At 40.9% G+C, this 13,074-nt stretch overlaps 1 protein-coding gene across 1 annotated transcript in view; it reads right to left on the bottom strand.

Moving 5' to 3' along the window:
• The window catches only part of cobll1b (cordon-bleu WH2 repeat protein-like 1b), a 65,924-nt gene extending 53,789 nt beyond the window's left edge, over positions 1-12,135 (bottom strand). Inside the window, exons 1-2 of the mRNA XM_063006188.1 lie at positions 12,011-12,135; positions 11,652-11,729 (exon numbers count right to left, since the gene is read on the bottom strand). Coding sequence (XP_062862258.1) covers positions 11,652-11,729; positions 12,011-12,051 — 119 coding nt within the window. The 5' untranslated portion in view covers positions 12,052-12,135. The remainder of the gene's footprint in view (positions 1-11,651; positions 11,730-12,010) is intronic.
• Between the last annotated feature and the right edge of the window lie 939 nt (positions 12,136-13,074).

Below are 13,074 nucleotides of genomic sequence, written 5' to 3'. Positions count from 1 at the left end.
TCAGTATTACAGCCACTGAGGTGCGTGAGCATTCGTGAATAAAAAGGTCAGCGAGGCCTCTACTTGTTAGTGAAGAGCCCACATTTACACAGACGCGAGTGCACAAACAGCAAAGTGCCGTGAGTCATAATTACAGCCATTACACAAAAAAACCTTTCTTCAGAGACAAAGGTGTATTGTCTGTGCAGCGATGATCGCCAAAGGCGCACCAGCTAACAGCAGATCGCATGCTCAGCGGCTTCCAAAAAAATCACAGAGCAGCCAAAATTCCAAACTGCACTATGATGTGGTTTTTTATCCTTTTAACTTCAATTATTTTACTTCTTTCCGACAAACCAAACATCTAAAATTTTAACAAGAGCATTTTTTGGTTTAGTATGGTATAAATTATTATGGTTCACAATACAAATATTAGAGCGCCTGGGTGGTGCAGCAATAAATCATGCTAGCCCACTACCACTGGGATTGGGACAGGTTTGGCTATGTCTTGGGGTGCGAATAAGTGTCCTGTCCAGGGTGTGTGACTGCATTGTGCCCAGTGCCTGGAAAACCATACCCACTGCAACCCTGAGCAGAACAGAGCTGTGGTAAAACACTCTCGCACACTTTCTTAACCGCTTATCCAATTAGGGTCGTGGGGGGTGCTGGAGCCTATCCCAGCTTTTTAATGGGCGCAAGGCACACAGTAACACCCTGGACGGGGCGTCAGTCCATTGCAGGGCAGACACACATACACACACACACACACATACCCATTCACCTATAGGGCAATTCAGTGTCTCCAATTAACCTGACTGCATGTTTTTGGACTGTGGGAGGAAACCCACACAGACATTGGGAGAACATGCAAACTGCACAGAAAGGACCCGGACCACCCCGCCTGGGGATTGAACCCAGGACATTCTTGCTGTGAGGCAACCAAGGCCCTTAGTCCTCACTTGCTTAATTGTAAGTCACTTTGGATAAAACTGGCTGCTGAATGCTGTAAATATGATCAAAAGTATGTGGACTTTTGAGTTTCCAAAACTATGTGCCCTTTTTTCAGCGATAACAGCCTCCACTCTGCTAAGAAGGCTTTCTGTAGCTTTTAATTCTGTCTGTGCAGCGATGTTAAAAAGAAGGCCTGCCTTGCAGTCAACATTTTATTTAATTGCAAAGATTTTTGGTGTGCCTGACATTAAATCTGTCAAACCGTGTCTTTATGGATCTCGCTTTGTGCTCATGGGCACAGTCATGTTAGGACAGATAAGGTCCTTTCCCAAACTGTTGGCACAAAGTAGGCAACATATAAATTATTCTATAGAATTGTTTTCATACAGCTGTTAGCAGTGGGCATGGCTAATACTCACACAATCACACCTAGGACAATTTTAGTAATGTCAATTGGCATGACTATATGTCTATAGACTTGTGGGAGGAAACCTGGAGGAAACCCAAATGGACAAAGGGAGAACATGCAAACTCTACACATAAAGGACCCTGGCCCTTCTTGCTGTGAGGCGACAGCACTACCGACTGCGCCAACGTGCCACCCCACACTCGCTCACAATTGGGGGAAATTTAGATTGAGTAACTCTTGTAACCTCTTGTAGGCTTTTGTAACATGAGGGGAAACCAAAGTACCCAATGTAACCCACGTAGACACAAAAATACATAGGAATGGTAAATTCAGGTCCCTAGGCCCCATGGTTATGTGTGGCACCCACCCTAGCTATGCCACAGTGTCACCCATTAAATAAAATATACATTTTATTGATTCTAGCAAACTCTTTACTCAAAACAAGCTAAATTCATGTATCCTGTTCACAGTAACCTGTTTCTTTTCAGTTTCTTTTGCATGCTTGCGTGTGCATATGTTTAAATGGGTGTGTATTACAGAATGTAAAAAGGAAATATGTGACTCAGTGCCAGAGCAAACCCCATGTGTTGAAGATTTGTGGCTAGTTACATGTGTTTTATTTTGAAGGTGGCTGGACAGACACACAACAGAGATAAACTGTAGTGCTGCCAAAAACAAACGTTTCATACACTTGGAATTTACACACATGATGAAATCACACACTGCATTCTCAGAATTGTAGTTATTAGCAGATTCTTTGCTGGAACTATCATTTACACCCAAACCATGCGCAGTGTTGTGTCCTGCTTTATGGTCGCAATTCTGGACCTGACAGCAAAACAAAACACCCCGTTTTTTTTACCCTGCCATTCGTTCCCTAAATTCACTCACTACCCCCTACAAAAACTGTATTGTGCAAAAGTACACTGCATAAGCCAAATCATTCCCCATGAAAGAACCTGTACTACTCAGACAGAAAGAAATATGAATGGCTTTGTGCCAGACGCAGCATAAATACGCACTTCTACTCTCTTTTAAGGTCCAATAAGGTGAAAGGAAATGTTTTTCTTCTGACCTCAGCAAGACAAAAACAAACTCTGTGGTGTTAAATAGGGCTATTGAGAGTGTGAGTGCGTGTGTGAGTGTGTGTGTGTGTGTGTGTGCGTGTGGTATGTGGAGGAGGACTGACACATGGTATGTACTGTAGATTTATGGAACGTGCAGACAGACTGAGTATTATGCAGAGCTCTTGAAGAACCATATTTCTATTTCCCCTATAGCTTATAAGTATATTAATCGTGTTTTTTATGATTTCGAAATATACAGTATTTGTTCCAGGTGTATTTTGTGGATTTGAATCAGCTCACTGTGTGGTTAAAGGAAAGGTGTTGAAACATAATCTAAACTGTTCACTATAATACAAGTGCTTTTGTTTTGGTGTTTCTAATCATAGTCGCCTCCAACATGGTGTTCATGAGGCCTAACATTCAATACTAAAAAACTGTGGAGAGAAAAACACAGAGAGGATCGCACATAACTGTGTTTGTTTAAGCAAACAACCTGTAGCTGCATACGTGTTAGAGGAGGCGTGTGCTTGCCTGCAGGCCTTCCCTGACAGCACTGGTATCAGGCATGCAAAAAAAGGTCACGAATACTATGGGAGATGGATAAAGATGGATGTAATTACCTTTTAACTTTTACCTATTTTACATATAATATTACACAGTCTAGGACAGTGGTAGCCTAGTGCCTTGGACTACCAATTAAAAGGTTGAGAGTTCAAATCCCAGCTCTGCCACGCAGCCACTGTTGGGTCCTTGGGCAAGGCCCTTAACCCTCTCAACTCCGGGGCATCGTACATTGGCAGATCTGCGCTCTGACCCCAGCTCCCAAACAAGCTTGGATATGTGAAGAACAAATTTTGTTGTACTGTACACCTGTATATGTATACATATATCTGTATATGTATATGTATCTGTAGATGTATATGTGACAAAAAAAAGGCATTCTATTCTATATTAGGGCTTAGCAGTGTGAGCAATTTATTCTAATCTGTCCCCAACTTTAGGCCTATGTTTGCAAGGGTGCAAGGGTTTGTTTTTACTTATAAACAGCAGTTTTACATACAGTAAAGCAGCACAAATGCACAAAACCTAAAATCCGGTTAATACTATTACTTTAATATATCTACAATAAATATTCATACAAATGCAAATCCTACATTATGCATTAGGGTCTGGTACAATAAGACAGATCGTGTTTAGCTATGCAAAAAGTAAAGCGATAAAAAAATTAAACATTAATTTTTTAAAAAGATATGGGGTAAAGCATGCTAGCCAACCTGCGATAACATTTCAGACTCGCAAGTTTGAATCACAGCTCTGCTAACAGCCAGCTGGGCACCTACAGGGACAATGATTGGCCCACTCAAGGGAAGGAGGTTGTAGGAATTCCTCATAACTGCTGCGGTTAGGACCTCTGCCTCCTGATCAATAGGGCCAGCACAATGAGACGGGGATAATGGAGATCGGAGCATGACTCTCCATGCGCGATATGGATCTCACAAGAACTTGTGCAAGTGAAAAGAAGCGATCAGTATTGAACATGTGTTGGAGGGAGAGCGTGATAGTTACGCCCGTTCTCAGATAGGAGTGGAGGTCCGCAGCAGTAGAGGCGAAAGTCCAAATCAGGTAACTGGATACGACTAGATTGGACTAAATTGGGGGGGAAAAAAGCAAAGAAAAAATTGATAAAGTTCTTATAGATGCAATGCTGATTTGTAAAGTGTTAAAATAAATGAAAAAGTCAGGGTTTCCAGACACCAAAAGGCTGAGATCTGTCTCAAGAAATGTGTTCACGGTAATCTTTACTTCTTGGCAAAGGAATAAGTGACATCATAGGTGGATAAAAAATACATGTATTGGCTTTCTCAATGGCAAATTCCAAAGCCAGCTGTTAAAAACGAAAGCATTCCAGCTGCAGCAGTGCAAAATAGATTCAATTTTCAAGGCTTTTCTCCAACACCTCTCAAGGTTTACACATTGATCTTATATAAGCAGAAGCTGTTAATCTCAATCTTAAAAAACTCAGCTGAAATGTCGTAACCTGGAAGCAAGAAAAACAACGGTCACAGGAGTGCATGTGTTACAGTGGAGCGCAAAAAAACTGCTGAGTTATTAAGACAGCTCATGAAGAGCCTGTTTGACTTTCCACAGTTTCACCACAGACAGCACTGGGTAGCGATGCCAGACGCACCAGGGCTTTGGACCCACTTTACACTCTGTGTCACAAAACCCCTTTCATTTAATAAAAGCCACCGACAGTACAGTCCCATGTGGCCAAACTTTAGCTCTAAAAGGATTAAAAGGGCGGGTCCAGGCTTTGACTTTCATAAGTCTGAAAGCAGAGCTTAAATAAATGGTAGTAATTGAAACAGGCTGCATTTAAACACACACCCTACTTTCTACATAGTGTGTGTGATTAATGCACTACCCGTGGTATTGTTGCACACTATGTAGCACACATGATACAGTTGAAAAAAGATATTGTTTTTTTGAAAGGCATAAACTGTAGCATTAGAAGAAAAGGTTAAAGTAAATAATGGTGCTATGTGTCTCTGCTGATCACTATTAAGAGCACACAATTGAAGAAAATATACTAGAAAACTAGTACAAATACTATAATATACTAGTTGCTACAAAAACTAGTTCATAAACGACATACACTGAGTTTTGTATTGAAGATTGTATTGCAGTGTGCAACAGTAAGCCATTTTCTAAAACAGTCATCTTAAAGATTCAATTGAAATAAAGTCAATGTTTTTTTCTTCACTATTAATTACACTCATTAGACAGGGACAGAGTTTTCAAAACCTTGGGCCACCACACTCATTATTAGTGTACTTCATGGTCAAATTTGCAGAAACCTTCCTTAAATATAATCCCACTGAAGAAAAGTGTTGGCCTGGCAGGGCTACTAACAAAAAATATTCCATATTTCCATGATCGTATGCAGGATTTTTTTCCAGGTACATCATTTTTTTTTCCATCTTAAAGACATGCTGAATGTGGATGGGGCATTTGGTTTTCTATGTGCCAGGTTGCTGTTTTACATAGAGTTATAGACAGAAACAACATTTAATGCAGTTTTTGAGACTATTTAAAGGGTTAAATGCGAGTGTTCAAGTATAATTTATTTGCAAATTTGGGCTTGACAGTGACAATTTAATCGTTTTTAGCACACAGAGTGAGATGTTAGTTTGCATGCTTACGGGTTGTGCCGCCTCAGCCCATTGGTTTGAATTGCCTGAGGCTAACTTAATAAGCAAAAACTATGGTGGCATAATCGCTGTTTAAGTAGTGTGTCTAAATAACCTGCCTTATGAGTTTGATGTCTTATTAGAATCCTCTCTACTTAGGCAGCTCGCTAGGTTTTCGAACTGACCTCACGTGTATGTTGGGCGGCACAGTGGCTAAGTGGTTAGCACTGTCGCCTCACAGCAAGAAGGTCCTGGGTTCGATTCCCAGGTGGGGCAGTCCGGGTCCTTTCTGTGTGGAGTTTGCATGTTCTCCCAGTGTCTACATGGGTTTCCTCCAGGAGACATGCAAGTGAGGTGGATTGGAGATACAAAATTTACATTAACTTGTAAACTGATGAATCTTGTGTAACAAGTAACTACCGTGTGTCATGAATGTAACCAAAGTGTAAAACATGATGTTAAAATCCTAGTAAACAAACAAACATTTGTATGTTATCTCTTGCATTACTTGCAGTGCAGCCTTTCTAGCATAGACAATTCACTTAAATCAGTGGCATCAATCTTCCCCGTTCTTATAGACAATGTTTATTGTGATCCATGTATTATATTTAAAAACCAATATTAAAAACTGGCAACATTAGGATCATTTAAGTTACACTATTCTCTGAGGTTTGCTGTTGTTTTTTGAATTGTGTTTTCTATCCTATGACAGGATGTTCCCATCTGACTCAAGAGACTTAAATGGAGTGAATAGCATCACTATGGGCCACATGACACAACTAATACAGATAATGTGCAGGGTTTTGGACAAACCCACCATCTAACAGTGGTACAAGCCAATTATTATTTCTATAAGCCATCAAGCCATCCACAATCAATATCCTATTTCCTAAAAGTAATTACCATGAACTAAAAACATCAGCACCAAAGATCTGTACATTCTCAGTAAGCCAGTGAGAACTTTGTGCAACTAATGCTGTTCATTCCCTCCAGTTACAATAACACTGCCATGGCATTTCTCAATCTCATTGTTCTTATTGTTTATCTCCCTCACATACAGTGTATCACAAAAGTGAGTACATCCCTCACATTTCTGCAGATATTTAAGTATATCTTTTCATGGGACAACACTGACAAAATGACACTTTGACACAATGAAAAGTAGTCTGTGTGCAGCTTATATAACAGTGTAAATTTATTCTTTCCTCAAATTAACTCAATATACAGCCATTAATGTCTAAACCACCGGCAACAAAAGTGAGTACACCCCTAAGAGACTACACCCCTAAATGTCCAAATTGAGCACTGCTTGTCATTTTCCCTCCAAAATGTCATGTGATTTGTTAGTGTTACTAGGTCTCAGGTGTGCATAGGGAGCAGGTGTGTTCAATTTAGTAGTACAGCTCTCACACTCTCTCATACTGGTCACTGAAAGTTCCAACATGGCACCTCATGGCAAAGAACTCTCTGAGGATCTTAAAAGACGAATTGTTGCACTACATGAAGATGGCCAAGGCTACAAGAAGATTGCCAACACCCTGAAACTGAGCTGCAGCACAGTGGCCAAGATCATCCAGCGTTTTAAAACAGCAGGGTCCACTCAGAAAAGACCTCGCGTTGGTCGTCCAAAGAAGCTGAGTGCATGTGCTCAGCGTCACATCCAGCTGCTGTCTTTGAAAGATAGGCGCAGGAGTGCTGTCAGCATTGCTGCAGAGATTGAAAAGGTGGGGGGTCAGCCTGTCAGTGCTCAGACCATACGCCGCACACTACATCAAATTGGTCTGCATGGCTGTCACCCCAGAAGGAAGCCTCTTCTGAAGTCTCTACACAAGAAAGCCCGCAAACAGTTTGCTGAAGACATGTCAACAAAGGACATGGATTACTGGAACCATGTCCTATGGTCTGATGAGACCAAGATTAATTTGTTTGGTTCAGATGGTCTCAAGCATGTGTGGCGGCAATCAGGTGAGGAGTACAAAGATAAGTGTGTCATGCCTACAGTCAAGCATGGTGGTGGGAATGCCATGGTCTGGGGCTGCATGAGTGCAGCAGGTGTTGGGGAGTTACATTTCATTGAGGGACACATGAACTCCAATATGTACTGTGAAATACGGAAGCAGAGCATGATCCCCTCCCTCCGGAAACTGGGTCGCAGGGCAGTGTTCCAGCATGATAATGACCCCAAACACACCTCTAAGACGACCACTGCTTTATTGAAGAGGCTGAGGGTAAAGGTGATGGACTGGCCAAGCATGTCTCCAGACCTAAACCCAATAGAACATCTTTGGAGCATCCTCAAGCGGAAGGTGGAGGAGCGCAAAGTCTCGAATATCCGCCAGCTCCGTGATGTCGTCATGGAGGAGTGGAAAAGCATTCCAGTGGCAACCTGTGAAGCTCTGGTAAACTCCATGCTCAGGAGAGTTAAGGCAGTTCTGGGAAATAATGGTGGCCACACAAAATATTGACACTTCAGGAACTTTTACTAAGGGGTGTACTCACTTTTGTTGCCGGTGGTTTAGACATGAATGGCTGTATATTGAGTTATTTTGAGGGAAGAATAAATTTACACTGTTATATAAGCTGCACACAGACTACTTTTCATTGTGTCAAAGTGTCATTTTGTCAGTGTTGTCCCATGAAAAGATATACTTAAATATCTGCAGAAATGTGAGGGGTGTACTCACTTTTGTGATACACTGTAGCTTTTGTTCCCTGCAGCTTATTAGCTCCAGAGTAAAAGTAATGTGGAAGGCCATTAATCTCTCAATGAATGATTCAGAATAAGATCAGACATGTCTTAAAACCTTCCATTAAATCCTAATTTCCTGAATATAAACATCAAATAAAGGAATTCTATAAGATACATTGACTCCTGTCTGTCTTCCCTTGCAGTTTGTTTCCCACGATCCCCCACTGCTCTGCTTTAAGGCAGGAAACAGCTCAAAGTCAAGTCAAAGGCTGTGAAAATGCCTGGAACCACTGAGACTTTAATTAAAGTGTCATAAACAGCAACACAACCAGAAAATCCTGTACTGACGCATAAACTTGCACATATCTTTAAATAGTGCTAATTAAATACTCCTGACCTCACTGACAAGCTGCACATGTGCGCTGAACAGAAACAGGAAGCGGTAGCTTAGACGGCATTCACACGATATGCGCCAAAACATTTTGCGCTGCTGTGCCATTGTTTTCTCAGGAGCTGGGCGGTGCCACTCACTTTGACGTTGGGCTACCTTAAGCGCCAGGCAACTTGCAGATCTAATGCATTGACGCTGGTTCTTTACAGCTTGCCGACGTGCTCAAGGGTCAATGTGATCCTGACCTTTGACTCAGTTTGTCGCTGACCTTTTTTGCAGTGTATCTAATGAGACAAATTGTTTATTTGATGTAGCTGAAATCAAAGCACAGACATGGCGGTAAGAAACTGATTCTCACTGTTTTACAAAAGCCTAAACCATTGTATTCCACTTCACGGAAAATCATGGCATCATGAAGAAAATATGGCATTGCGACTAAAGACATTTACTAATCTGTAAGTGCTTATTGTGGCTTCTTCAGGCCCTAAAATCTGCCCATAAGTCCAAGTTGAGAAGGCTCAGCTGAAGTTTGCTACATGAACAAAGTAAAAACAGAAGCTGGGGCATCTAACTTGTAAAGCAGACCCTTAGCCCATGGTGATGCAAAGCTCGCTTGTCTCTGGATAGCATGTGTTTTAACAGTGTCCAATGTAATGTAAGGCATGCCTGATTTTTGGTAGTTCTTGATGTTTATTTGACTAATTCGACAGATTTCCTTCTATACACTTTACAGTCTATACACTACCAGCGTCTCTACACCACCCTTCTTTCAGATAACACACTGCTGCTCCCAAAAAATAGTTGCAATTAAAATGTTTTACTTTTTGCATTTATATTGTTTGCACTGGAACAACACAAAAAGCTGAAAAAGCTAATTTCACTGGACAAAATTACTGGCACCCTCAACTTGATATTTGGTAGCACAACCTTTAAAACAGTACCTGAAATCTATTTCTTCCTGTAACCATAAATGAGCTTCCTGCACCTCTGGAATTCTGGACAACTCTTCTTTACCTAACTGTTCCAGATCTCTAAGATTTGAAGGGTTTCTTCTCCCAAGTGCTGTTTTAAGATCTCTCTACAGGTGTTTAATTAGAATTTAGATCTGGGCTCTTACCTGGCCACTTCAGAATTCTATAGCACTTTGTCTTAATTTCTGGGGGCTTTTGAGTCTTTAAATTTCATGATGCCGTGACCACAATCAAGGCCAAAAACAGCTGTGAAGCTTCACCATGTTTGACCATAGGGGCATTTTTCATTGAAGGCATCATTTAACTTTTTATAAACAGTACAATGATGTTCTTCACCAAAAAGCTCTATTTTGGTCTCATCTGTCTACATGATGTTCTTCTAGAATAAGTGTGGCTTCCTCGGGTTCTGGCAAACTCCTACTTCCTAAGTCTCCTACCACAGCGTCCCATTTAGCACAAGCAGACACTACTGCATCCTTTTTTTTATCCACTATTTAAATAACCCCGTTGCAATCTCTAATTTTTCTCTTTCGTCCACACCATGGAGGCCATGTGTTGTAAACGTCTTAATAATTGGACAGTGGACACAGGAACCGTGATTTCTATTGGAATCATGTAACGTCTTTATTTTGTACCTTGTACTATGGATGGATGGATGGATGGATCGATCGATAGAAAGATATATAGACAGACAGACAGACAGATAACTTTATAACTGACTTTCCCTATGGGATTAATAAAGCTATATGTCTGTCTGTCTGTCTGTCCATCCATCCATCCATCCATCTATCTTGCCAGCACCTGTTTCTTGCCACAGGTGATTTTAGGTACAAAATAAAGACGTTACATGATTCCAACTGTTCCTTCCAATTTTAACAAGGTGCCAATAATTATGTCCTGTCTATGTCTGGGGTTTCTCCCCTTTTTCCCCCGACTTTAGCGTACCCAATTACCCAATTGCATTATGCTTCCTCTCTACTGATGTTGATCTCCACCCTGGTTGAGGAGAGCGAGACTGACACACTCCCCCTCCGACATGCAAGCAGTAGCCGACTGCGTCTTTTCATCTGCACAAGCGAGTTCATATGCGGATCAGCTTTGTGAACGGAGAGCCACACCCTGTCCACATTATCCCTTGTCCCTGTGCAGACGCCATCATTCAGCCAGCAGAGGTCATAATTGGATCAGTTATGAGATCCTGTCCGGCTCCCACCCTGTATGAACAACAGCCAATCGTTGTTGTGCCGGATAGCAGAGCTGAGTTTCGAAACCAACAAGTTTGAAATGTCGGTTCTAGGGCCACCTGAGCGCCCTAGAAGTGGTTCAATAAAAAAAAAAACAAGTGCATGTGTGCCAATATTTGTGGATATAACTACTGTACATAAAAGTTGACATCCCTTGGCTGAAAAGCGATACCGATTAAGAATTAACATAGCTCAACTAATCATGTTTTGTCTTAGTTTATGAATCCCACAATACATGGAAGAATGTATTCCAATGGTTCAGTCACAGAAAAAGAACAACTGCACACATTGTCACTGCACACATTTCCCTTATACTTAATATAATGTTTTGACTAGGGATGTAACGATGCACCACAAGACAGTTAAAAATTGATTCACATGTGTAACGATTCAAATCGGTTTACATGTATAATGAATGGATTGCCAGGTTCGGAGTTTTCCAGCCAAATTTATTTACCTACCTCAAATAAAAGGGCATTCATTATTTAAATATATAAAAGACAAGCACAAATACAGTATTTTTCTAAAGAAAAATAATAAAAGGAAACTTTGTCATAATTTGTCTTCAACTTAATTTTGTTTAAAAAATCGGGGGGAAAAAAGTATCGTAAACCCAGTATCATGAATCGCATCGCATCGTGGGTAGAGTGTATCGTTACATCCCTAGTTTGACTAATATTGTTACACTTTTGGAGCAGTTAGGCTTGAATCTTGTTAGTGGATTATGATAAACTGAAAATAATAAGAGTTTTACTGCACCTTCTGTGTGGTGTGTCTTGATAAATATCTCCATCCATTCCTGTACGTGGCAACATAGATCCCTTACAACTCCTGGGACTGAAAAAATAAGCGAAATATAACACATTTCAAGGATAAAGAATAGAAACAAACTTCCTCATAGTGAACGTTCACATGATCAAAAAAAAGTGGCACAGCAGGAAGGGTGAGATTGAACTGACTGCTGGTTGAAAGGCAGGGATGTCCTGACTGGAATGTTTTGCATTTAAATATTGAACACTGTCGCAGTGCGACAGTGTTCAATATTTAAATGCAAAATATTCCAGTCAGGACATCCCTGCTCCTTAAACAGCAAAGTTCTACAATGTTATAAAACCTACCCGCCTCGACCTTGATCCTCACTGCAGTTCTCAACTCTCATCAGTAAACCAGCCCTCAGTCACTTGCGCTATTTCCAAAGTCGGGCACTTCTCTTCTCTTCTCTACCCTGCAGTTTTCCGCATGGTTATCCGCACTTCTGCTCAAAATCCCGCAACTCCCACCATGTTCCTCTCTGCCACAGTCCTGCCCAGTTCAACAGTCGCTCCTCTGTTTCTCTTCCCCGCCTGCACACACTTGCTCTTTAGCCTAGCAATGCAGGACAGAGGAATACATATTCCAGTCAGGACACGATGAGTCCCAAAATGTGCAAGCGCCCCCTGCACGCCTCCATCCCTCTTTCAAACAGTCTGATCTGAATGAAGTTACAGGTGTTTAACACGTATGCAAGATCAGGTCAGGTCAGGGTACTGTAACCTGTGTAGACTTATTATTAAAACAAGCAGCACAGACCAGCTGCCAAATAACTACATTATTCTGATCTCATCACAGCTGGTAACCTCTGGTTTTATGCTGAATAAGTGGATACACATGGTTTTCTCAACTACTTGTTTTCATTTATTTGTATATTTTTAACTGGTTTATTCTGCATTGATGCCAGCATGGGTCCAGTGCCACCCAGAAACAACAGACATGAGGTAGGAACCTTTTAGACAGGGTGCCAATCTATCACAGATCAGCACTCACTCATTCATTTACTCACTCACTAACTCATTTATTACTCATTCACTCATTTATTTACTTATTCACACATTCACTCACTCACTCATTTATTCACTTACTCACTTATTTATTCACTCACTAATTTATTCACTCACTCACTTATTTACTCACTAATTTATTCACTCACTCACTTATTTACTTACTCATTTATTCACTTACTCATTTATTCACTCACACACTTATTTATTCACTCACTTATTTACTTACTCATTTATTCACTCACTCACTTATTCACTCACTTACTCACTTATTTACTCACTCACTTATTCACTCACTCACTCACTCACATATTGACTTACACATTTTAGAGCAGCCAATTGACGAGGAACTCATGCAGGCAGTA

This window comes from Trichomycterus rosablanca, chromosome 12 (assembly GCF_030014385.1).
Source record: "Trichomycterus rosablanca isolate fTriRos1 chromosome 12, fTriRos1.hap1, whole genome shotgun sequence".
Taxonomy (NCBI): domain Eukaryota; kingdom Metazoa; phylum Chordata; class Actinopteri; order Siluriformes; family Trichomycteridae; genus Trichomycterus; species Trichomycterus rosablanca.
Note: the sequence above shows the minus strand (reverse complement) of the source record. Positions and strands in the feature narration are given on the sequence as shown.